At 41.5% G+C, this 26,738-nt stretch overlaps 1 protein-coding gene across 2 annotated transcripts in view; it reads right to left on the reverse strand.

Annotated features, from left to right (window-relative positions):
- Positions 1-24,881, reverse strand: part of soga1 (suppressor of glucose, autophagy associated 1) — a 142,782-nt gene extending 117,901 nt beyond the window's left edge. The window contains exons 1-3 of one of the 2 annotated variants that reach the window (XM_049582001.1): positions 23,342-24,881; positions 17,602-17,703; positions 17,149-17,271 (exon numbers count right to left, since the gene is read on the reverse strand). In XM_049582001.1, coding sequence (XP_049437958.1) covers positions 17,149-17,271; positions 17,602-17,703; positions 23,342-24,334 — 1,218 coding nt within the window. In that variant the 5' untranslated portion in view covers positions 24,335-24,881. The remainder of the gene's footprint in view (positions 1-17,148; positions 17,272-17,601; positions 17,704-23,341) is intronic. The other variant, XM_049582000.1, reaches the window with a different exon arrangement.
- Positions 24,882-26,738: the final 1,857 nt, after the last annotated feature.

Consider the following 26,738-nt stretch of genomic DNA (forward strand, 5'->3'; position numbering starts at 1 on the left):
GAAAAATGGCTAAAATGTGACAGATCGCTGTGGCTGCAATTGTACTGTCAAATTCACAAAAACTCTGTCTGAATACATTGCTCTTCTTAATGGGTTCAGTTGACTATTTAATCTTTTCCTACGACGTGTATCACAAACACACACCATGTGAATCTGTACGTGGGCAACTGTGCACTCAATGGGTTCATGTATTATTCACAATCATTACATCATGTATTCTGTACTTGATTTGGTCCCACCTCAAAAAGGACATAAGAACATACACAAAGTGGTGACAACCCAGAAAAACCTAATGCTATTGTCGTACAACTTTCATTTGATTATATGGGAAAAAAGGTGATTTTAGAGCACAACACAATGTGGTGATGATATGACTTGGTATTTTCTGTGCCCAAAGGCCTAACCCAGGTGGTCCAGTAACATAACTTATCTGTCTTTTAAGAAAAGCTCTTCAGTTAGTCGATTATCCCTTGACTTACTGCTGACGAGAACAATTATTTGTTTCACGCATGAAAGATCCATATCTTGAGGATATAAAAACGAGGTTTGTAATTATATCAGTGGGTGTCTGTATGTGTATCTTCTTTCACTGTTTGTGTCTGTGAGATGATTCACTCTTGAACTGTTCATCTGCAAAATCTCTCTGAACACAATTTGTAATTGTGTGTATTTACCGTAAGCCTGTGTGCGTATGAAGAGTGTGAATGTGTGTGTGATTGTATATCTGTATGTCTGTGTGTGTGTGTGTGTGTGTGTGTGTGTGTGTGTGTGTGTGTGTGTGTTTGAACCAGTGCCAGTGTGCAGCTGAGTCCCACAATGCCCCTCTGTACTGCCCACTCTCACTCTACCCAATGGCTCCCTGAGCTCCACCATGCGCCAATTCATGTTTAAATGTGTGTCTGTCTTTGTCTGTGTGCATTACTTCTTCTCTTTGTACACCTAATTCTTAATAGTTCCCCTTGTACTGTGTGTTTTTCCTTTGTTATTTTTTACACTTCACCACTTTTCATCTAATTCTCAATTTCATTTAAATATAAAAATATAAATAAACTTTATTTGCGTAGCACCTTTCAAAACACAATTACAAAGTGCTTAATGGGACAGATAAAATAGTATACACCATCAAGATAAAACAGCAGTAACATACATAAAAAGCACTGAACATAGGCTAAAACCAGATAACCTAAGTTCCTCAGGTAAGGAGTTCCACAGCTGTGGGGCTCTAATGGAAAATGCCTGGATTCCTTTTTTAAGGAGGCGCAGGCAGCAGCTAGGCTCATAGGGGGTAAGTAAATCTATAATGTATGTAGAAGCAAGGCCATGAAGGGCTTTGAAAGTAATTAGTAAAAGTTTGAAATAAATTCTATACCTAACAGGTCGCCAGTGTAGCGTTGCAAGGATGGAAGTTATATTGTCTTGTCTCTCGGAGTTAGTTAAAAGTCCTACAACGAAGTTTTGAACAAGCTGGAGACAGGAAGTGGCCTTTTAGCTGAGCCCTGAATACAACGAGTTACAGTAATCCAGACGTGACGAGATGAAAGAATGGATGACTTTTTCAAGGTCTGCTTGAGATAAAAATGTTTGCAAAATGTTTCTAATTTGAAGAAAGCACGATTGCATAACCCTGGGTATCTGTATGTCGAAACAGAGCTCAGAGTCAAAGATGACACACAAATTGCGGGTAAAATGCTTTACATTGGGAGACAGGTTCCCAAGACTCTTTTTTTATGTTATTTGATTATGATAACAATCATTTGATTTACAATAAAATGTTAATTTTTCTACTCTCTGTAATTAGTGGTTCAACCTTAATCCAGTTTATCACAGCTTTTCCACTCACTGGTCAAAACACACCTTCCTGATGCTAACACTGTTATGCTGAGTGCAGTATTTGGACAGTTAACATAAAACTAATTAATGTGCTGTAAGAGAAATGATTCAAGACATGAAAACTAATTAACTTTCACACTCCTTTGCCAACTTCCAATATGAAAACTTCAGTCCTCAGCCAAGATGTTTTTCAGGGGACTTATTTATTCACGTATAGGTTTTCCAAGCTGTCACTGGAGCCTTTGCACCAGCGTCTATGATATTTCATCTTTTTTCCAGCTGTACAGTGAGCAGCTCCTTCTCTTTAAATTGCATACTGAATTCTAGGACAACAATATCCATCAACACTACATTAAAAAATGACCAGTTTAGCAACTTTAAGTAGCAAGAAAACTGTTGCTAAGCGTCTGACAACTGGATTTATTTTTATTTTTCAAAAAAGGGTTTTGATCTTGAGGGGCTTTTGTTGCATTCCAATATCATCCATGTGACTGAATTAACAACATATAGTAAAAAGAAGCTAAATGCTAAAACAGCTCATCACAAAAGGATGGCAGCGTTATCTTCTTTCATAGCTAACTAGCTAGCTTGCAACAGAAAAGTAGCGACAGAACAACGCCTGAAAATGTCCTCTAGAATCAGAAGCAATGATGCCTCTTGTCTGGAGGAAAAAGGGGGCGTGGGTCGACATATCCTCGTACAACTCTTCGTATGATAGTCAAGCCCCTGTTTGGTTGGGTTTAGGAAAACAATCATTGAGTATGTAGCTTAAAATAACTCAACAATGACCTTTGGTTTCACACTCGACACAAACAGCAGTGTCCTGGGTCAAAGTCCTATGTTTGTTTGTCTTGTCCACGACCCTGACTACTTTGCTACATGGACTTTGTCGTTCTTTATACGTCGTACCCTGACGTCCTCCTTTACTCCTGTCAGCCTGTACCGCATGGGTCACGTGATTACAGCCTTCTGGCTCACGATTACATACAAATTATAGAGCGTTACTTTTGTCTTATGGGCTGACAAGAGGTCCAACTTTGACTTGGGAACCCCCTGTTCCTTTCTTTTACCAATGATCACAGCCACTCCCTAACCTTAACTAAGTATTCATTTTAACCCAAACCATAAACATGTCTTTTTTGTGCCTAAACCTAACTCAAACTTTAACCATGGTTATGTCAGGTCAGAAAAGGCTTTTCTTTGTTTTTAAGTGGTTTGTATTGGCTTTGGAAGGCACTGTCCTGCTGACTGTGGCGTCAAATAAGAAAACATATGTGTCTTTCTGAAAGGAAATAACTGCAATATATATTGTTATTTAATTTTGAGGAAGTCCACTTACAGAAATAACTTTAATCTGAAGCACTGACTGAGTCAGCGGACTCTCTGCACACTTTAATGGCACAAATACAAAGAAATGCTAATAGAGCTCATAATGAATGTTCTGTTTTTAATGAACCCCCTGGTGTGACAGTACAAGTACATGGAACTGAACAGATTATCTTAACAATCTTACAACCACTTCTTTACAATGGTGATGTAATTTCGACTGTTGTCACTACATACACATAATGTACAGCCTGGTGCTGTATAGTCCCCAGGGGCTTAATTACATGGGACGTAAATTCCGGCAACAGGAAATCAAAGGAAGATGTTGTCAAAATCCGGCCCGTAGTGTTTGACAGGCAGCTCTGGGCGGTGCGGAAACATGACAGCAGTAAGAACTGAGTAATAAATATGGAGATGAAATATGAAGATCTCGCAGATTACCACTTTAACCAAAATGATGTTTTTTGCATTTCATTTGTGTCCCTCTCTAGCAGATTAACAGTGCACTTCAACATCAGTGCTTGTTTATTAAAACACAGAGGAGTTGTTAATGTGCGTTGGCTGAAAGCCCCCCGAGGTTTATGTGGATCCAATCAGACAGAAAAGGTTATCGATTAACACTGATGCATCAATATTCCAAAGAGAAAACTGCTTTTATTAATGGGATGTTTTCACCACCACAGCTTTATGAGTCCTTTTCTCCCCTCCTCCACCTCCTCCTCCCTCCTCTTCATCTTTCCTTTGTCAGCCATTGACTTCTCATAAATGCTGCATTGTTCTTCTACGTTAAAGGGAAACGTGTAGGAATTTAACGCCATTGAAGCTGTGGTTTCACCCAGCAACAGAGCTATAGGATGTAATTAGCATTCAGTCAGGGTGCTGCTGGGCTGAGAAAGTGCATGTGTGTGCGTGAGTGTGTGCGTACATGTGTGTATGTGTTAAAGAGAGTGTGTGTTTGATAGAGAGAGGATGGAATGAGGACAGCAGAGGCAGAGGGAGCAGGGGATTCTTGACTGCTTCTTTAGTCACACACACACACACACACACACACACACACACACACACACACACACTGGCCACAGGGCAAACAGTAATATCATTCAACAAGTGGCAGTTAGTCATCAAATGGATCTCTTTGGTGTACACTGTGTGTGTGTGTGTGTGTGTGTGTTGGGGGGGGTGTTTGATTGCATTCAACAACCAGTCTTGTTCCTCCTGTTATCCAGCTGGTCTGCGTACACGTGCACACACACACACACACACACACACACACTTTACTGGCTGCACGTAAAACCCCTCTGATAAAATCTACAGGGGAGGGAAGCCGTTAAAGAGATGACTGTTATGGAAACACAGCAGCTGTGTGTGTGTGCATGCCCGCACGTGTGTGTGTGTGTGTGTGTGTGTACTAAGGTTTAAGCTTATGTTATGGTAAAGGTTGGGGTTAGACACATATATGTCTGTGATCATTAGGGACTATGGAAGGCATAATGTTAATGAGAGTTCTCAGAAGAAGACAAACGAAGTACAAACACATGTATGTATCCTGAGGAAGATGATATTATAAAATTCTTATTATTATTATAATTTCACAGAAAAATACATTCTGATCATTCATTTTTTAAACTTAGTGAATAATTGTAGGGATTTAAATCAGCGATATGATGTAATATGATGCAATGTTATATTTCTTTAGCGGTTAAGCTCGACTGTTCACCAGCTAATCGCTAATTTTGTCTGTCAGATAAGAAGATACATTTCAGTTTTATCTGTGTGCCTAAAGGCTCTCTCAGTCTGTAAGATGCTGCTGCTACTTTATTCCCAAAATGTAAATTATACCAGCCCAGACGCCAGGATAAAATGTTGGCCTTGTACGCACAGATGTGTTACATTTGTATGTTTCATACATAGGCTGTTATATCAACATTTCTAAAGTGATGATGAAGTTCAGATTGCATGTACATGAGCTGAATTTGTCATCAGCAGGAGGAGGGGATGGTGGATGGGGGTGAGACGGCTGTTCAAAACCAACAAAAAACAAAACAAACAAAAGCAGGTACATTTTAACAGATGTTCACGACATTTTCTGCCGCATTTTTAGTGTCCAAACTGCGTATTTAAAGCCAAAACGTGATGTTTTTCTAACTCTACCCAAATGGTTTTTGTGCCTGAACCTAACCACAGCATTGTCACAAGATAAAATTTAGGACTGAAAGTTTCTACATATCTGTATGTACCCAGGGGTTTGCAGAGATGTGCAGTGCCAACATTTGTTCTGGTGACTGGATTGGTTATTGTCTAGATTTAAAGCTCTTCTGTTAAGGAGCAGTGGGTGGCTACAGTAAGGCACCAGGGGACGACCCTAGTCTTGCCCCAGAGCGCTGACAGAAGAACTTCTCACACCTACTGAAACATTCATGTCTTTGGTGTGGGAGGAAACATGTACAGGCCTCAGTCAGCCCTGATGGGGTTTGAAATGAGGACCTTCCTGCTCTGAGGCGACAGTAACAAACACAGAGCCACTCTGCTTGAAATTAATTTACCACATCACTTTGCCCACTTCAAAAAACAAGCTCAGCAGCCACTTCCTTTGTTGTTTCAAAATGTCATTTGTGGCTGAGAGTGTTTTGAGTGGTATTGTTTGGTTTTCAAATTGACCAAGAACAATAAGGCTTTTGTTGCTGAACACATGTTGGAGCCACAGTTGTATTTATGGATGCTTTTTCACTTTGCTTTTTTGTCTATCTCAGAGTGTTTTAGCTTCCTGCAGTGGTTCAGTCATTATGTTGTCAAGTAAAATAAGAACATAACCATTTATACTGGTGCTAAATCTGACAGAAACACTCCTCCAATCTGCAGTTTTATTTACCTCAGCACTCTACATCAGCTCAGCACTGCGTGTTGTTGATCAATTCACACACTGCGGCTTCATGTTGGGGAACGACGACGAGCGTCTGAGGTCTTACAGTCAACCTTGGAGGCGACTATATTGTTTTTTTTAATGAGCTATGAAATGTGCTTACAAGGTGCGGCTCCCTGTAGAATTATCGACAGCCTGCTGTTTAGCTGAAGCCCTCAGTTTATCATAGAGGAGGGAAATGCAGAATCAGCTCGTAGAACCGCAGACAGACAAGGAGTGTTCGTGATTCTTTCACTGCCACACCAGTGGCTTTTTAATTGTCTGACAAACCAAAATAAACTGCTGCTCTGTCTCATTTTGTTTTCTCTACACATTAGGGTTGCACTGATATACCGGTTTCGAGGTATACCGTGATGTAAAAGTTGACAGTTATCATACCGAGTACATTTGCTTATCTACGATTTTTTTTTTTTTAAAAAATGCAACTGAACGGAGAATCTCCCCTTTGTTTTAGTTATTTTCAAAGGTGAGACTTTTTACACATACTCCCATTTACAAAAAGGTTTCAAGTTTCAATAATGAAACATTTATTCAACCAAAAATGAGAATCTGTTTTTACAAATGGGAAATCCTGTCTACAACAGGCTTGAGACGTGCCAACCATTGGAGGACTTGGCTCAGGTTCTGGAGTTGCTCCTTAAGGAACCTGATCCCATTTAACTCGGGGAGCCTCTTGCGACTGCATGCTTTGCTGATGTCAACGCCAGCAGGATTTGAACCCCGGACTTTACGCATGGAAGGCGAGTGCTCTAACCACTACACTGGGGAGGCCCCCTTGTTCAACCTAAAATAACCCTGCCATTTTCATTCCTTTAGGGGTCATTCTGACTGACAATAATATAAATTCTGTAATACCGTGATAACGCGAAACCTGGATATTTTCTGAGACAATTATCGTACCATGAAAATCTCATACCCTTGCAATCCTACTACACATAGGACATCATTTAATTGCACTCTCTTTTGCGATACAATAACTAATTAACGATGTAACTTTCCTGCAGTGGTGAAATAAGTATCTATCTTTTATCTGAAGTCGAGATGATATGGCATTTCGTGAGTATCTAGCCTCAGTGTTGTGACACATTTCTAAGTGAAACAGGATAGGCAGACGGGACATAAAGTTGGGGGGAATGTGATTTGATCGTTAAGAAGAGGGCATGTCAAAACAGTGAGGCCTCAATGGTGTAATGCCAAGAGGATAGCACTGTCTGTCAGGCAAAGAGATGCAATGCTCCATGTAACGTTAGTTGCTGAAGCAGTCAGTATGATCTAATCTGGAGCTGTCACAGATACCACTTTCCTCAAAGTGAATGAGTTCTAGCCGGTGGGTCTATAACCACAGTATTTTGGGGAAATGGAGAAACACTGTCTGGTGTAATATTCTGTTGCTAACTTAATCACAGCTCAGTGTGGCTAAATGTTGCAGACTGATTGATGGATGGATTCTGGTTGGAAGCTTTCATAAGCTTCATATTAAGCGTCATATTTTGTTTTACAGGAAGAAAACAAGATTGAATTTTGACTGAAGACTACAAAGAAATGTACTTGTTTATTGGCATATATTGTTAAATAGGTGCACAATATGGCTGGGGATGTGATCTAAAAGGGTTAAAAAGGCATTTTTCATTTAATCTTGACTTTAAGTATTAGAAAAACACCAAGTATCAAAATACAGCCATAAGATAAATGCTGTATATTAATAAGTATGAGATTTCCCTTTAAAATTTAGTCCAACAGAAGTTTGAAGCTGCAGAAAATTGAAATATTCAAAGTGCAAAATCTCAAAATTATAATGACATACATCTACACAGTTACTTTCCCCTCTTCTTCTGTAACACCCTGCACAGTTCTGTATCTAAAGATGCTGAACTCCGGGGAAACATTAGCTTCTGATTGCCTGGCAGACAGCGCTAGTTAATGAAAGAGATGTCTTGGTTACCAACACAGATGACACAGCTTTATTCTGCTTATAAAATAATGAATGACAACTGGGAATACATTTTTGGCTCTCTACTTGTTACCTCTCTCATCTACGCTGTGGATTTCCAGCAAAAGCTTTGTATTGCATCAGTTCATCACTGCTGTTTTTGTGCGAGCACTGTCATCATTTCATAACAAGAAATAGCCTTACAGCCCTGGAGCCCAGCCGCTATGACTTATCACAGTGTGTCAAACACGTACCAGCATCCGTTGGAACAGGCTGGTACAAACTAAATTTCCATATCACTAATGTAGGTGCTCGCTCGCTTGAAATTTACGGTCTGTGCTCTCCATATTCAAAGTTGTCAGCTGTAAAATACAGCCTAAAATGAGACAAACAGTTTCCATATTTCAATCAAGCCTGCTTTAAAGAATTACATGATTGTGCAAGAGGCTGTGAGTAACTCTGAGGTAACCCTGGTGTTGAAGTTTAGGTGTTGATGCTGTTGACCTTTTTGACATTCGTCCAACATTCTGGCCTCTCAATACCCATTTAGAGGAGGTTACATCACAAGTAATCTGCTTGGTGTCTATATATAAAACCATTATGTGTGAAAGCGAGAGCGAGAGAGAGCCAGTGGCGTGACAGCTGTTCCAGTACAGCCTGTGATCCATCTATCTTTGGATAGAGGCAGAAGAGGGAGAGCGGGAGGGACGCAGCAAAGTGACAGAGGGCGGTGGAATGTGATGAATTCCCACAATCCTTGGCACGTCATTTGGCAGTTGGAAAAGTGTGATCACACCTCCAATATCACAACCATCGTTCTGCCCATCCATCCGTTCATACATGCATCTGTACGTACGGCCATCTAGAAGCAGTGCTTGATTTTATAGTAGTGGTAGTAGTATTAACAGTAGTACTTGATAGGGCTGATGATTATTTTCATTATCTGTTTATCTCTCAATGATCTCTTCATTTAATTTATCAATCGACAAAATGTCATAGTAAAAAATGTCCATATCTGACTGCCAGGCAACCGGGTGACAATTTTATATTGCTTTTTTTTGCAGTACAAAACCGACAGATATTAAATATTCAATGATATAAAACAGAGACAAGCAGCAGATTATCACATTTGAGAGGCTGTAACCAGTGACTGTTTTGCATGTTTGTTTGATATTTTCTGTGGATCGACCCTTCAATTAATCAGCTAATAATGTGAGCATGATTGAACAGCGATTATCCAATTATAGCTTAGCCAAACTTCATTTTTCACATTAACACACATTAATTTTTTATTCTTCTTTGCCAGGGGTGTCAAAATCATTTTAGTCCAGGGACCACATACAGCCCAATTTGATCTCAAGTGCGCCGCACCACTGAAACCACTGCATAATAACCTATAAATATCAACCCTTTCTTTTTCTTTCATTTCGAAAACGTTCATCCATTTACCAAAAAAAGACGAAAATTGCAAATTCAACAATATGTCTTTCCAAATTCAGTCAGTCTACTACACACTTTCATTACATGTGACTTTTTTCCACAATTTTCCACTAAAGTGGAAGCTATTGAAGAAGCAGGTTAAGTTACAATCCATTTACAATCCAAGTTCTGTCACTGCCCCAGCAGCAGGGTTACACTGATATTGTTTTAAGACAGAAATCTGATACAGATTCTTTTGTACTGAAGCTGCTGGTTGACAATATTTTGCACAATGTTCAATATCTTTAAATATGACAATAGAAAGTACTTTACTATTTCAGAGAGCTGTATTCTGGTCAGAGTGGAAAAACCTCTAAGGCAGGATTGTACATTAAGTATCAGCTCACTGTTTAAATTGCTCCTGAAACTTCTCAGCCTTCACATGTGCCAGCTCTGGCCCCAGGTCTGTATGTTTGATATCCCTATTATATGCATTGAAAAGCTGTATAGTAGAGCCAGTGGTTCCCAACTGGTGGGTCGTGGTCCAAAAGTGGGTCGTAGGTCCATTCTGAATCAACCGCTATTAACTTGTTAAGTTTGTAAAAAAAACACACTTTATTTTGATGTACAGTGAATTTCTGGCACAAAGCTTTTGTTCTGAAGTGCCGTTTCCTGCTGTAAAGTGAGTAACTAACGGACAGCCACTTGACAGAGACAGCAAACTAGCTTGATGACATGGCCAAATGCAAGTATGACGATGAATATATTTTTCTGTGTGGACCGTCAACAAATGACTAAGGACAAATCTGGAGCCCATGACTGCACCAGTTGGGAGCCACTGGTGTAGGAGACTTGTGGTACACAAATACCATCACTAACCCTGGTGAAATTTCAGTAAGGTGTGGTAAGGGTTAGTAATACTACTTTGTTCAATACTGACATGACACACTCTCTCACACACACACACACACACACACACACACACACACACACACACACACACACACACAAAGTAGTGGAAACCACAGTTCCTACTGGGAACAGGGATGTAATGACTGATACTCGCATGGAAACTGTACTTCCTACAGTGTGTGTATGACACATAAGGTTGGGACATGTGTGTGTGTGTGTGTGTGTGCGTGTGTGTTCAGTGTGTGGTTTGTGTGTGCGTGTGAGAGACAGAGGAAGAAAGACAGAGAGATATGCAAGAGGAACACTTTACTGGATACAGTTCAGAACTAAAATGAATCCTATTTTAGCTCTCCCCCTCTCTCTCTCACACACACACTCACGCATACACACAAATGCGCACACACACACGCACACACACACACACACACACACACACACACACCATACCATATGGAAATGAAGCCGGGAGCTGGCCCTGTTCAGATAAATGTACCGGATACTGCTGCTTCCCAGCTCTAATCTAATGACTGTGTGTGTGAGCGCCTGTCCTTCTATCTTTGTGAGGACCGGCTGACTTAAAGACCTTGAAATTGAGGACATTTTTGGATAGTGAGGTCCGAGCCTCACTTCTTCACAATGCCTTTGCCTTCTTGAAAGCTAACAGCCCGATTTAAACATGTAGTTGTAAAGGTTAGGGTGCTAGTAAATGTATTGTCTCAATTAGGGTCCTCACAACTATAGCAATGTATGCTAAATGTGTCTGTGAGAGAGGCAGGGTGGCTCTTAAGTGTATGATAAAGTCAATAATAGCATCTACAGGAGACACACACACACTACACTCTGCAGTAGCAGCAGATGATGCATATACTGTATAGTGTAGAGATGATATGCTCATGAAGGGTGGGTGGTATGTTTACATTACCAGTGGCACAGACTGTACACTGGTGACATGTGTAGCTAAACTATTATACATGGCACCATAAAGCTGTCCTGGTTTACAGTCACTGCTGTAGTGGTCTGAGGTCTCTCCTTATTTGGGCAAGCAGCAACTAGCTATGCTACAAACATCCTGGGCCGCTCTCTATACTGAAGGAACAGAGCTGAAACTGATATTTTATCATCTAACACCTGGTGAGACAGAAAAAAAAGCATGTTCTCTTAAATGTCGCACATGCTTTTAAAGGAACTGTTCAGTCAATCTACAAATACACATGTTTTCTCACTTGAAAGATTAGGTTAAGCGTCATAAGTGTCGGACAGTTAATAGTCGGCCCTTCAAGGCACAACTGATTCTCTCTGGAGACACAACTGCTGTGTTGACATCATGAGAATCCTAACAACTATTTCCTCTGTGTGTGTGTGTGTGTGTGTGTGTGTCCAGATGTCTGCAGCCTGTGGGAATGAGAAAAGTGTGTGAGTGGGACAGGAAATGATGTCAGATACTCTCATGGAGAGTCTGACGGCTGTACCGCGCACAGACACACACTGACAAGTCACATGTGAGGCAACAAATGCAAGATTTCTAAACAACACAAAAAAGGAGCATGTGACGTACATTAAGAGATGTTCATGTGACAAACACATTTATACAAACACACAATCTCTCTGTTTCTCTCTCAGTTCTTTCTATCTTTTCTCCATCTGCCTTCATCACTCACACTAGCCCCCGTTTTCTCCCTCGGGGCGCACTAGAAGTCACGTGACCCAAAAGACAGACAGGGAACAACAGTTCACTAAGTTTGAGTGAGCGAAAAGACAGAGTGAGCGAGTTCATGTGTGTTACAGTGCACAAGTTTAAGTCTGTGTGGATTCGCGTGTGAGTGAGTCATCACATTAGGGCCTTAAAGCATCAACAGTAGTTAAGCCAATTTCTTTTGTAAAGCAGCTTAGCAAGTTAAAGGTCAAGCTGGACCATGAAGTGCAACACTCACTGGGCACGTCCAGCAGCGGCACTTTACTTTCCAACAGTGAGGAACAATCTCTGACAATCTCACTGAGAGGGCCTCTCAGTAATCAGTGTAATCACCAACTTATTTGCATGTTGTCCTGATATTTTTCTACCCACTTTCTATTATATGAAGCATTGTCTGATTTGTAATCAGTCCAAGAGGGGCTTATGTATTGAAAGGACTGGCAACTAACATCTCCTTGCAGCAATTCAAGTGATAATCAGTTTAAATCACTTAGAGTATTTTTAGTAAATATATACACAATGGTAAAACCTGTAAAGATTACATTGCATCCAATTCTGTAACCATTTTCTGTAATGACACCTGAAGGGCTTTAGTCAGTTTTGGTTTGAGAAATGTGCACCTGCAACCACATACAGTTTGCGTAAGTCCAAAATCTTTAAGCAGGTAATCCAAAGGGTGGTTTTTCAATTTAGATTAATCTTGAGAGGTCTCGTGGGGCCCCAATCCCCAGGTGGAACACCACTAGCCTAACTATAGCCCCTTTCCCACTGGACAAAAAACCCACTCACATTTGGTCTTTGTGTTTCATGGGACAGGTTACAATTGGTATTCGCTAATTTTAGGCCTTTTGCCAACACAATGCACTGACGGACCACCACAAAATACCATTCGTCTCCATCCAAGCAGCTATTAAACATAGTTCAAAACTGAGTAAGAGATTAAAAAAAAGAAATAACCACTACAACATTTTCACTGGCCTTTATGCTGCTTTTTTTACTAACCTATTTTCCGTCCTGAGAAACAGAAAAGCATATTCATCTGCTACAGAGCAGAGCTACAGAGAGCTCTGCCTATTTTTAACCAGTTTCCCACCGTTTAAAAAACCTGAACATACTTCTTGTTGTTAACTTGGGTGGAAAAATGGTACATCTTAAGGAGGGCCATCTTATAAATATAGGTGACAGCTAAATTGTATTCTCTTTTCAATCTGTGCTACGAAATGAAGCAGAAGCAGTTAAGTGCTATTAGCACGTAAGTTAGCTCAACGTAGTGTGGTGAATGGAAGTGCATGCTTTGTTGCTTACTACGGTGAAGTAGCTGAGGTTGATTGTTTGGCTGGTTGAGCAGCATGCTGCTAGTGATAGCAACATGCTAATTAGCTTTATATGTTGTTAGCTAGTATGCTGTTAGCTGATGATGGTGTCTGATGATACTGTGGCCAAAAGTAAATATAATGTGCTATGGGGTGCTGTGTTGAGTGTGTAGCATTTTGTACGCAACAGATAAAATGTTGGAGACAGATGGAGGATTTTGATACCTTTTTTAAAATCACTTGTAGAGTGCAGCAGGAAAGAGTCCTAAAACCCAGAAATGAGTTAGCATTTTAGCACTCCTGGTTCCCTTGTCTCAAAGTCAATGGGTTTTTTGAGTGGGTTTTTGGTTAGATGCCTAAAATAAGGTCTGTGGTTAACATGAGCTTAAGAGACTTTCACGTTTTGTTCTTAACATAAACACATATAAAATACGGCAAAATAATAAATAAAATACAACAGTAAATACTCCATTCATGAACTTTGAAGTTTCTATGTATTTTAAAAAAGGCAATTGCTAACAAGTGGCTAAACGAGACTACAGATCATCATTACAATGAGCTGAGCCGAACACGGCTTTACAGTCTTGTTATGGTGGTGACGTTAGATCATGCGACCTTAGTGTAGTTCGTTTACAGTAAACATTAGCTTTTTACTTCTAGCAATTACATTTAGGCTTCAATAATAATAATAAAAGTGGTGTTCATTTGTTAAGATTATCTTGCTAAAGTAATATAAACTTTTGTTTGCCTCAGAGCACATTTTCTGCAGTAATCCAAATTCCAATTGAAAAATCACATTGCATTTTTGGAACCAGGGTGACGCTAACTTGTCATGTCATCCCTGCAGCACTCCATTAGCTTAGCTGGAAGGTTTCCCCAAACCAGGAATCCACAGCTTTTGCAGCTGCTACTTTTAGTATTCAGACTTGTGTTATACTTCAGCATAAGCAGAACTGTTTATTGTCTTTTATTAACTATTGGTTAGGTTTTTTTTCCAGTAGAGCTGATTCAGTGTTGAGTCACAGAGGCAGGAGTGAGTGTCTGTTTTTATAAGGCTATTGATAAAGCCACCAGAATAAACAGAGGAGTGACTGTGAGAGGACGTCAAAAGAGAAGCTTAGCTTGGGATTAATGCACAGTTACACACACAGAGACACAGACACACACACACATCATGGTGTAACTTGACCAGCCGTCTGACTCTTTGGCTGTGGCAGCAAGACGACACAATCAGCCATGTGTTGTGAGAGAGGTCAGGTTTGTCTCCCTGCAGTGTATATTTTTTCAGTATCCTGTGTTTCTGCTCCTCTTTGCTAATGCAGCTAACAGATGCAGACTCACTCTTTTTTTCTCTAGCTTTGTTTTTCTATTCTCTCCATCATTTCTGACCTCTCCCACTCCTTAACCCAACACTACAATTGGCTACTGAAGATTTAAATTCAAGTCAGACCTCCATTCAAATCAACTAATCCGTCTTGAATACCTTGTTTTCCCCTCCTCTATTTTTGTTTCGTTTCTGTCTTTGATTTTTGTTTTCCTCCCCGCCTCATCCTTCCTCTCTGATTGGTTAATTTGAATTTTCAAAAAGTGACCAATCCCCCTTTTTTTTCCCCCTCAGACAGACAGGATGTACGCTCATCCTTTTCCCTCCCTCCTTCCTTCCTTCCCTCCCTCTTCCAAAACAACCAGATGGTGAGACAGCAGCAGAGAGACAGACAGCAGCAGCCGGCGGAAAGCCCTTGGAAAGTGACATCACAGTCTCACTCTCAGACACTCTCTTTCTCTCTCAGAGGGTATAAAGGCCTCATTGTATCCTCTATCACATGGAGAATGTTGGCGGAACGCTGTGAATTTGACAGAGTGTATCCATAGTCCAGGGTCAGCATGACAAAAAACACACACACACTGAAGCTTTACCCTGCACCCAGAGTGTTTGTGTATAAACTGGCCTTCACCAGGGATTCCTGACGTGATTGGGATGACTGGTGTTTAAGTGTACTGCGATGAACGCTTGTAAAAGAAAGTTGTCTATATGTATGTATGTATGTGTGTGTGATGTTGGTCTTTTCTGTTTCTTGGAATGACCAATCAAGGTATGCCTGTTAACGTACACATGTGAGGTCAGTAGAGAGTCCTAATGTGGCATTCAGTGTTTCTAAGCCAGTGGGATGTTTAGGCCATATATTTTTTAAACAGGGGATTTCCTGAAACATATTAGAGGAACCCTGACCTCACCACACTCTTGTGACTTCAACATTGCGCAGGAAGAGGGTCATGAGAACTGTCTTGAAATACATAAACACCATCCAAAACAAAACACAGACAGCATGTGTGTGACAACAATCAGCCATATTGGGTAAAAGTGATAAGGTTTTTTTTTCTCTGCTGTTTCTCACTTAGGTCTGGTCATGTCACCACTAATACATTACACTGATGTTCCTATTCAGATCATTTCCACTAACTTTGGTTCGGAGTGAGAACCTCTAGATGTCTCCTTGATTCAGGTTGATAACAACTGCAATTATAATGATTATCGGTGTATCTTGATGCATCAAAAATTTTGATTTCTACACACGATTCAATTTTTTTCACTCTGTGTGACTACTTGATACTTTTAAAACTTAGCATATATGTATTGATACATTATCACAATAAACAGATGAATTTACTTGAATATAGTGTCACTCCTGTCCTGGTCACACTCAGCCATCTTCACTAAAACTCAAGATTTAGCCTAGCTTGGAATGTAAACACGACATACATGTTTACATCTGTTTCATTTCACTATCCAATTGGTTCAGCCGTAAGAAACATAATCACAATGCAGTGAAGCACAGGTTCAAGTCTGTTAGGTTTAACAGGGTTCCCACACCTTCTTAAACATCAAATCCAAGGTCTTTTCAAGGACATTTCACATCCAATTCCCTCAAATTCAAGGACCCAATGCAGCTTTCACTTCAATCACTCATGCACGCAAGAGACTGTTGCACTTTCTCGAGGTGAACAATAGCACAAATGCTGGAGACGCATGCAGTCAGCAGAACGTAGACCATTTACTATTGTTACATTTCAAAAAAATTAAAAGACCATTAATTGCTATTTTTGCACAAAGCATATAAATTCAAGCACTTTCAATGATCCATGTCTATTTATGCCTATTTTCAAAGACTTTCAAGGCCTTCATTTCATTTTTTCCCCTCAAATTCACAAACTTTCAAGGATTTGAAGGACCCATGGGAACCCTAGTTTTACCATCCAATTGGTTCAACACTAAGAAACATACAGCTCAGATTTAAAAAAAATTAAATAAAATAAATTGTTACGGGTGATCATAATGTCAAGAATTGTGTTTTAAATGTGTGATTATTGACATTTCTGCTTTGAGACATAATCTTCCAAGAGATAATCACAATAGATATAAGAATCAATTTGGCACCCCACCCTTAGCTTTGATGTAAAATTAGCAAGATATTATCTATTAAATGAAAAAGAAAGTTTTTATACAAGTGGATCTTTATCTGCATAATATTAGACTGAAGAATAAAGATGTCTGGTTGAGAGTGGCCTCATAAAGATTAGGAGGATGCATCTTTAATTAAACATTTCCATACAAACTAAGTTTTGATTTCTGAAGGATTGTTACTAAAAGCTGAAATTAAAGTTAGACAGCCACACTCCTCATATAGTGTACTGTATCTATTGCTAATTTCAAGATGTGACACAATTTCAGAACCTCTGCTTGTTTCATACAGAGCTCCATTTAGCCATTTCAGTCACCCTTACTTTCAAAAACACCAAGACTTACTTTGACGTCTTGCTCCAGCGTTCGTATCAGTTCCCCATCCACCTGCCCTGTTTGGGCCACACGGAGAGAGCGTCGCTCTGCTTTCCTCAACCGGTACTGCAGGATACGGCAGGTCTTGTTTGCCTAAAAAAATGGAAGCAGTGTGAGTGGTTGATGTTAGGTGTCATCTGTGTTAGTCTTCTTTGTCACTCTGCTTATTGTACCTTCAAGGAAATTTCGCCTTGCAGCAGCTATTAAAATACAAATGAGAGCATGCACCTGGCCTCGTGTAACAACTCTTGCTCAAAGAGGACATTCAGATGATTGATTGGCCACTATCTTACTTGCCCGTTTCAAAACATTTCGCAGTGTCTGCCTGTTTCATACATTTAAAGTTCCACATTAGGATAAAATGACAGCACGAATTCAATGAGTGTGCGTCCATTTAGTCTGTCTGTCCGCCCACAGTTGTACCTGCTCCAGCTGTTGCCGTAGATCCTGCAGCTGGTAGACGTCATCCTCCATGTACATGTCCCTCATCTCCAGCATCTCAGACCTCAACTCCTCCATCTCATCCTGCAAACAGTGAAGAAGAGAGAGTGAATAAGTGCATCTGTCACATTAACATCACTCCTTCGATATCAGCCTGTGGGGAAAGAGTTGTTATGTATTGTAGAGATTTCCAACTGACTGTAACTCCCACTGCTGACAGCATTATGTGCACATATGCAGGCCATAAAGGGAATCCTTTAAAGTTTAATAGGAGCCATAAGAGCTTTTAGCATCTTTGTCATAAATGCTTAGACAATCATCACCATCAAAAAATCATCATCCATTAACCTTGTTCACAATCCGCCCGATCAATCACTGCTCGCTGTATTACCACATCTTCATCTCCATCATCCTCATTACCAGCACAGCCATTACAACAATTAGTGTTAAAATGAACTGCTGAGTAATGTTCTCAGATAAAAGGGGTCATCAGAAACGTAGATCTACATGGACATGTAAGTAGCAGAACAGTGCGCTAATTAATATAATATGATACTGTATTGATTCTCCTCTCTCTTGTCTCCCTTCCAGGAGGTCAAAGGTCAGGGTCAGGTTATCAGATTACCTCAGAGGAGACTCTTAACAGTCCCTGAGAGGGAAGATGAGAGCAAAGAAAAGGAAATTCCTACACTCTAAAAACATGCAATAAAAATATCTACGCAAAAGTTTTTAAAAAGTATCGAATACCACTGAAATTACGTCACTACACATGAGTAACGCACACCAGTGTTGTTATCTATCTTTCTTAGGAACATATTACAGATGAATTATTCATTTCAGCCTGACAGCATGAATTGCATCATCCCTCTGAATCGCATTTAAAGGTGCAGCTCTTGTATTAGCGTGCGTGTCTGCACCGAAATGAACCACACCCCATCAGAAGATGTCTGGGTCGCTGGGCATTGTGGGACGACAGGCGGGGTGTTACGCAACGGCGTGTCTCCAGTGTGTGTGTGTGCAAAAAACTGCGCGAGTGTGATGTGTAAGCAAAATAACTAAGGGAGTACAAGTGGTTGTAGTAGTAGTAGTAGTGCTGTCAAAGTGTACAGTAGAGAATGTGGGTCAGCCTCTGCACAGCTCCAACTGTAGCGACAATGCGTAACTCTCAGGATGTGTGTGTGTGTGTGTGTGGGGGCTGCTACTACCTACAGCATAAACAATTTCAGTGTAGATAGCAAACATGTTAAGGTGGCATAACGTGTGGTTTAGCATGCAGGAGACTGTGTGTGTGTGTGTGTGTGTGTGTGTGTGTGTGTGTGTGTGTGTGTGGAGACAGAGATGGTATAAAAGAAATAAAAGGAAAAGTATGGGAGGAGAGAAATAAAGAAAAGAAACAGGGAAAAAACATAAGAAAGGAAAAAGAGGTTAGAAGAAAGAAGAAAAGGAAAAAGAAAGAGAGATGAAAGAGGAGAATGAAAAGGAAAGAGGAGGAGAGAAGAAAGAAAGAAGGGAAAAAGAGGAAAAGACAAAAACAAAGACACAAAAATAGCAGAAGAGAAGGAAAGAGGAAGCAAGAAAAGGACAGAGGAGAAAATGGAAGCAAAGGACAGAGAAAAGGAAAGGGGACGAGATAAGAAAAAGACAGGGATGGGAAAAACAGAGCATGAAAGAAATGTAGACGGGGAGGGAGATAAAACACGACAGCAGAGGGTGAGAATGTAAGGACACGAAACGAGGGAATCACAAGTTAATGTGGCGAGAGACTGAGCGGGAGAGAGGTGGTCCACTGACCTGCTTTACACAGCTAACTAAAGAAGAACAGGGAAGATGGGTTCTGTCATGAGAGCAACCAGCCAGTCAGGAGATGGAATCAGCCAATCAGATGTCAGATTTCAGTGAGCCAGACTAGACATCAGAGCTCACGCACATCTGCTGTGATAACAGACCTCACTGTGTGCTGCAGGACGAGGTAAAATATGTTGGTGGTGATGTTTTGATACCTTTGTACAGAGCCAGGCTAGCTGTTACCATGTTTCCAAATGTGTGCTAAGCTAAGCTAGCCAGCTGCTGGCTGTAGCTCTGTATATTTACCACACGAACATGAGAGTGGTATCGATCTTCTGAGCTAACTTTTGGCATGAAAGCAAATACAATATATATCCTAATAAACATACACACACACACACACACACACAGGGGATCTGGATGGATACTGCGTTAATAAAGAAGCATGACACATGAAACATAAAAGCTGCCATCATGTGTCTGTCTGTCACATGTAACGCATCTTTAAAAACCTTGTCTTGTTACAAAACAGCCTTTAATTCAGTTTAAGTATTTAGGCTCATATCAAATGTGTATACTTAAAACAGGAACTATTTATAAGACTTAAAACTGCCTCAATGAAATAGAGGAAAATAAACTGAAGCCAGCATTACAAGCATTTAATGTCACATAATGCTGCGTTCACGAGAAATCCGGCAGACGGTAGACGGCAGATGGACAATACCTTCGGGATGGCACGGGAAAAACAAACAAATAGTTCGACGGAATGGCAGGACAGCAAAACATAACATCCATGATGATATGTTGCTATGGTGATGACAAATTGTTTACAAAGAATGTAATGAAATACATTAAATAAAATGATTTTGTGTCTGTTATTTTATATTATTCTAGTAATGTTCAGTAGGGAGCTATTTAACATCTGGTTGTAAATTCTGTTGTGGAGAATGCCAAAAAATTATTATTATTATTATTATTTTTTTACTTTGGACGGCAGTGGCATCTACTGTTTCCTCACGTCAGTATTCTGTGCCAACGTAATATTACCCTACCTACTCTCATGCATTACAATGATATCCAGTTTGCAGTCTGCCGTCTGCCTGATTCCATGTGAATGCAGCATAAGTGACATGTCCAAATTGATAAGAGCATATTGGACTGTTGAACTGTTAACTGTACTACCAAGGCAATTCTTTGCAATGTAAAAATGTTGTGAATATTGAGAGGCAGCAGGCTAAAACAGTCATCTATACAAGCTCAGCCTGCACAGACACTCAACTACTACCCATAATTGTAGTCACAGGAAAGACATTCCTTAAAAATTAAGCTCAGTAAGGAGCATCTTTGTGACTCCATCAGCTTCTGCTGTAACATGAGGCCAACACTTAACACCTACATGGTGTTAACTATGTCTAATCGCAGCGTGTGGAACTGACGATTGAATTAATTGTTGTGGTTCCTGCTGAGTGAGAGATGCTACAATGCGTATGGAGGAATGACAATAAATCAATCAAACTGCTGTTTGCATGTGACATAACAATAAGTATGTTCTGTCTGTATGAAAGTAGGAAGTATGTGAGGAGGTGGTTAGAGCCTGCAGGTATGGAAGCTGGAGGATCTGATTGTTAACCACATGTTCGCTCATAGCTTCAACACATAAACAACGTACACACTGAAATATTAACTCATAATTACAGAGATTCCAACAGCTGCTGTAGTTGTCTTGATCTGTTAATTACAGACCAAATGGGAAACAGTAACTGCACCAACAAACACTCAGCATACTGATATGCACAAAGTGAAGATGAGGATAGACAGACATTAAGCGCTGACAGAGAAAAATGGATGAACATTCTTGTAGGAATAGAGAGAATGAGCTGGAGAGTGTGGATTAGAAGCTGAATCTACAAATAAATCAGGCACAGAGTGAGACTGAGGGGACGCGTGACACCTCACGGCAGCATGTTGTTTTCATCTTCTGATTACTAACCAGGTGTTCGTCACAGCTGCAACAACAGACACAACCACACTCACTTTACTGCTGGGCCTCCCAAAGGCTTTGGGGTGGTCCAATAAGGTAGCTCTGTTGCATACTGTCCTATAAATTCAGGCAGCAGCGATGGACTGCCACAGACACTCACAGAAACACGCACACATACACACAACTGCAAATGTGCACCTGTGAGAATCATCCATTGAATATATAATCCATTGAATATATAATATATACACTATATGTATACTGTATAAGAGAGAGAAAGCAGGCCTTTGAATGCTTTTAACGTCTAAGGAGACTTCAATAAATCATGATTTTAGACAGACAGCACATGTAATCAGAGTTAAGGCAACAAGTAGAACACATCAGAAAATTGTGAAAAACATATTTAAATTGCTCAACATTTCCCCACCAACACTCCAAAACCTAAACTATTCGATTTGCACTGATGCAAAAGAAAGAACGGCAACAAATCTTCATGACTGAGAAGCTGGAAACAGCAAATGTTTGAATTTCTTTGATTGACAAATGGTTTTATTAACTATTCAACGCTAATTGGGACTACATAAAGCAATAAACATAGTATTCTGCTAGTGAGCATAACTACAAGTTATAATAAAGTAGATTATATCATGATAATCAAGATTATTCATTGTATTGTTAGAGTTGTGGAATTGTGAGTGCCACAAAAAAAGTAAATGTGTCAGTGTCACCGCTGTGATCAATAGAAAAACTTGAGAACCCTGAGAAAAGGCGAGGTGTTCCCCGTGTTTAGTCTGTGCTGTTGATCAATCACCCTGCACAATCAATCTCTGACAATTATTGGCTTGTCTGGTAACTGCCAGTTAGTGCTTAGGGACATGCTAATATAATTGATCCTCCCTGTTATCAATCACTCTCAAGGCGGGATGGATTTGCTTGACCGGTGGATGCACATAAATTACATTTACACTGCATGTGGGAGCTGAGAGATGTCTTTAGTATCACGATCTGATGACATGTGACCCCACTGTGAGTCCTTGTGATGATGCAGTGATGGACTGGTTGTTGTTTTGAGCGCTGCATCCCGAAAAATAGAATATGGGGACTGAAAAATAGATTTTTTTTGTACATTTCATGTAGGAAAGGGGCTGTCAAAACACAAATATAAAAGAATATGGAGCTCAGAATCCATGTTTCCCTAAGTAGTGGCTCTTGTCAGGATGGAAAAGACTCAGAAACAGCATTCTGACATTCACAAGATACTGACTCCCCATTATGCTAATCTGTAATGCCTCCGCAAATTAGATGCAAGGCAGAGTGAGGCAGATTTCATTGCTGGTTTCAGAGACTGACAGCCCCTCAGGCTGTTGAGTAAAACTACATCCTCACCTCCATCATGAGCTGAGGGAAACGCAACTGACAACACTGACTGGCAAATTATGTTGAAATGCCACCATCTGCCCAAAATACTACATCCACTATATTTTGCTCTTTGCAGTATTTCTCACTTCCTCCAGATTGCATGTGCAGATGTTACATGTGAAACATTCTGAGGCTACAAGGTTGCATGTTTTCATGTGCTGGTGAGGGTGCAGACTCTATTCATAACATCATCATCCTTGTAGTGAGTAGCCTTGGATGGCATCCAAAGGCATCTCTCTCCACACTGGGAAACAAGTCAGAGTGAACTGGTAAATAAACCCGACAGACTTTGAAATAAAACAGTGAATCTCTGCCTGGGGATCTGCTTTTGTATCGTGGTCAACTGACAATTAATGGTGAATAAGTTTGGAAAATGTGTAGCATAATATGGACCTGTGTTTTGTTTATGCTGTCTCATTGAAAACCTTTCCCACAGGATTCTTGTTGCAGAATCAGGCCTTGGGGCAAAATTATTAAAACTTGGGAACTGCAACTTGCAGGAAATTTAAATGCACACATTTATTATATTGGACTTACTTTGAGGTAATCATTCTCAGATCTCAGCTCTTCTATTTCCCGGACAAACTCCTCATGCATGCCGTCCATGAACTCCTCTGTGAGGTCTGAGAAAGCCAGGGATGTGCTGGCAGGCACCCTGCTGTCAAAAGAGGTGACCGAGCGCTCGTCGCCGGGGGATATGCTCCCCTCCCCGGTCTCCACGCCCAGGGAGAGCCGGTCCTTGTCGTCCCTATCCGCGGAGGAGCAGGTGGTCTTGGCGGCGGCTTGTTGGCTAGCTCTGTCCGCCAACACGCCATCCCTGAGCGGCTTGTCTCCGTCCAGCCCCCCGCCCCGGCTGCTCCTCGACTCGGCGTCGCTGCTAACAGCGTCCGCGGAGAGCTTGTTTTCCTCAGAGGCGCAGTCCGATAGCTCGGAGCTGCTGTCGGTTGGGGAGAGCTTCCCGGTGGTGCAGCCGGAGTCCTTAGATAAATCGTCGGAGCCTATGCTGGCGTCCGACACCTTCCTCCGCCCTCCGGTGCTCTTGGCCGTCTTGGCCGTTTTAGACAAGGCGGCGGAGGAAAAGGATTTACCCGCCGGTTTGCCTCCACCGCTCTTGTCCACCTTACCGTCCTTTCCAGCGAGACTCCCCACGGGGCTGCGCCTGGAAATGCGGCTACCCAGGTGGATAGCTCCCGGCTTGACGCTCAGGGTCGGGGTCCCAATCCCTCCGCGAATCTTAGTAAGCGACCACCCGGGTACATCCTTCGGTCTGGCCGGGGACGGAGCCCGGTTTATCTTCTTCTTCTCGCCCGGAGGCTGAGCGGACACCATGGCCTGGAGCTCCGCAGCTTCAGGCCGGGGGTTCTGCTGCTGCTGCGCGGGCACCGCGTGCTGCGTCTGCCCGCTGTCCGAGACCTCCGTCCCGCCTCCGCTTTCCATCTTCTGCCGGAGATGGAGTCTCCGTTCCTTGGGCGAGGCGAAGGCGAGGTGAGTCGGAGAGTTATGGACATCAACCTCCTTTGTTTTTGTCATTCATTCCGTTTAGGCCGAAACAAGGAAAAACTGAAACGAAACCTCCACTTAGGGGAAACAGGAGGCAGAAGTTGGAGTGTGAATAAACAACTGCAGAGCCACACAAAAGGAGGGGATCCTCGCTCCAGTCACAATGAGAGCTCATGTAGCGCAACAAGGCGAGGAAGCAGGAAGCGGAGCCCAAAAACTGCAGAAACGCAACATATAATCCCGTTTTCCACTGTGTGTGTAGTAAAACTGTAAAATATCCCGCTTTGTTCTCTTAGATCCTCTCCTCTCCTCAGGATGTCTGTCTGGATGACATTAACTAGCCGGTTCCTGCACAGAGGAGTTGTGGTGAGAACAGAGAGGCAGTGTGGTGGATATGGTCAGGTCCCTCTCTCCCTGTCTCTCCGCCCAGATAACGGGATGTAGCCCTGGAGGAGAGAGAGAGAGAGAGACTGGATCTCTTACTGCAGCTCTCTGTCGCCACCATTGCAGGATATAAGAAGGACAGCGGGAGCAGGCGAAATAAATAATTGGATGCTCTGAGAGATGGAGAAAGAGCAGGATCCACCATGGATCACTGTGTATTGGTTTATATCCAGTGCTATGTGACAAAATGGGATATGGTCACTTTAATTTGAAATATAATAAAGATATTCATGTGCAGGACAGTGTTTGAAAAGCATTACGTTTGTCAGCCAGAGACCACTCCCGCAAAATGACACAATCCACTGACTGATAGACCCTTCTTCACCATCTTGCTTCTGTCTGCACACTGTCAGCAATTACTGTATGCTTATCTTATGAATACACACTTGAACGTTTTTTTTTTTGTTTGTTTTTGTTTTTTTACATATCATGGCGCAGCATTTGTAGCCTGAATTTGCAAGTCCAGCCCCTAGAGGTGCTTTTCTAAAAAGTCTTATGGCTATTCATTCTCACACAGTATTGAATTCAGTTCAACACAGCTTCATTGATCTCTGTAAGGGCACTTGCATGCAGAATCTTGCCAACCAGATCAACACACAACACATACATGCTTGAAATTATATTTGGAGTATGTAATTATTAGATGGACATTAAATTTGTCGGAAGTTACAACATTTTTTAATAATCCTGTATTTTATTGTTCAGATCTGACACTCAGAAAAAAATATCTAAAAAACATCTCACTTGACATCTGTAGCACCTGGAAAATCCATCCATTTTTATCTGCTTATCCAGGGCCGGGTCGTGGGGGCAGCAGGCCGAGCAAAGCACCCCTCCAGCATGTTCTGGGTCTGCCATGGGACCTCCTACCAGTGGGAGGTGCCCAGGAGGCATCCTAGTGAGATGTCCGAACCACCTCAGCCGACCCCTTTCAACGCGAAGGAGCAGCAGCTCTACTCCAAGCTCCCTCTGGATGTCCGAGCTCCTTACCCTATCTCTAAGGCTGAGCCCAGCCACCCCACGGAGGAAACCCATTTCCACCGCTTGTATCTGCGATCTCATTCTTTCAGTCACTACCCAGAGTTCATGACAATAGGTGAGGATTGGGATGTAGATGGACCAGTAAATCAAAAGCTTTGCTTTCCAGCTCAGCTCCCTCCTCACCACGACAGACCGGCACAGCACCCACATCACTGCAGAAGCCGCACCGACCTGCCGATCCATCTCACGCTCCATTCTACCCTCACTAGTGAAGAAGACCCCAAGATACTTGAACTCCCTCGCTTGAGGCAGTAACTTTCTCCCAACCCAGAGAAGGCAATCCACCGGTTTCCGACAGAGAACCGTGGCCTCAGACTTGGAGGTGCTGACTCTCATCCCAACTGCTTACAGTCAGCTGCAAAACACCCCAGTGCATGCTGGAGGTCACGGTGTAATGGAGACAACAGAATCACATCATCTGCGAAAAGCAGAGATGCAATTCTGAGGTCTCCAAACCGAAAGTTGGGTGCTACCAAATTTTATTGTATGGCCTTAAATAGGCAAAAATAAATTAATGATAATAATAATAGGTCCACAAAATAAAAATCTATTGAATGAAACATTTAGTAAATATCATTAGTACCATTATCTTAATTTGATAAAGATAATTAGATAATATTCTCCATCAGATATCCAGTCAATCTATTATAACATGTCTGCATGCTGTATTTCCATATACAGTCATGTAGGCTACGCAGCTGTTCCCATCATGATTAATTCACCTCCTCATGGGATTCCATGTGCACATGGTAACACAGTAAGTCTCAGATTACCTCTCTCTCTCTTTCTCGTTCTCTGATATCAGCCAGAAAGAGAAGAAAGCCCAGGATTCCTCAGTCAACACATTTTCTGAGGCAGTTAAGCCACTAAAACACAGCTCAGTGCACTCTAAGAAAACCTGAAAGGATGCAGGTAGCTACAAGTTCATGCCTTCAGCACTACTGGGAGC

This window comes from Epinephelus fuscoguttatus, linkage group LG7 (genome assembly GCF_011397635.1).
Source record: "Epinephelus fuscoguttatus linkage group LG7, E.fuscoguttatus.final_Chr_v1".
Classification (NCBI taxonomy): domain Eukaryota; kingdom Metazoa; phylum Chordata; class Actinopteri; order Perciformes; family Serranidae; genus Epinephelus; species Epinephelus fuscoguttatus.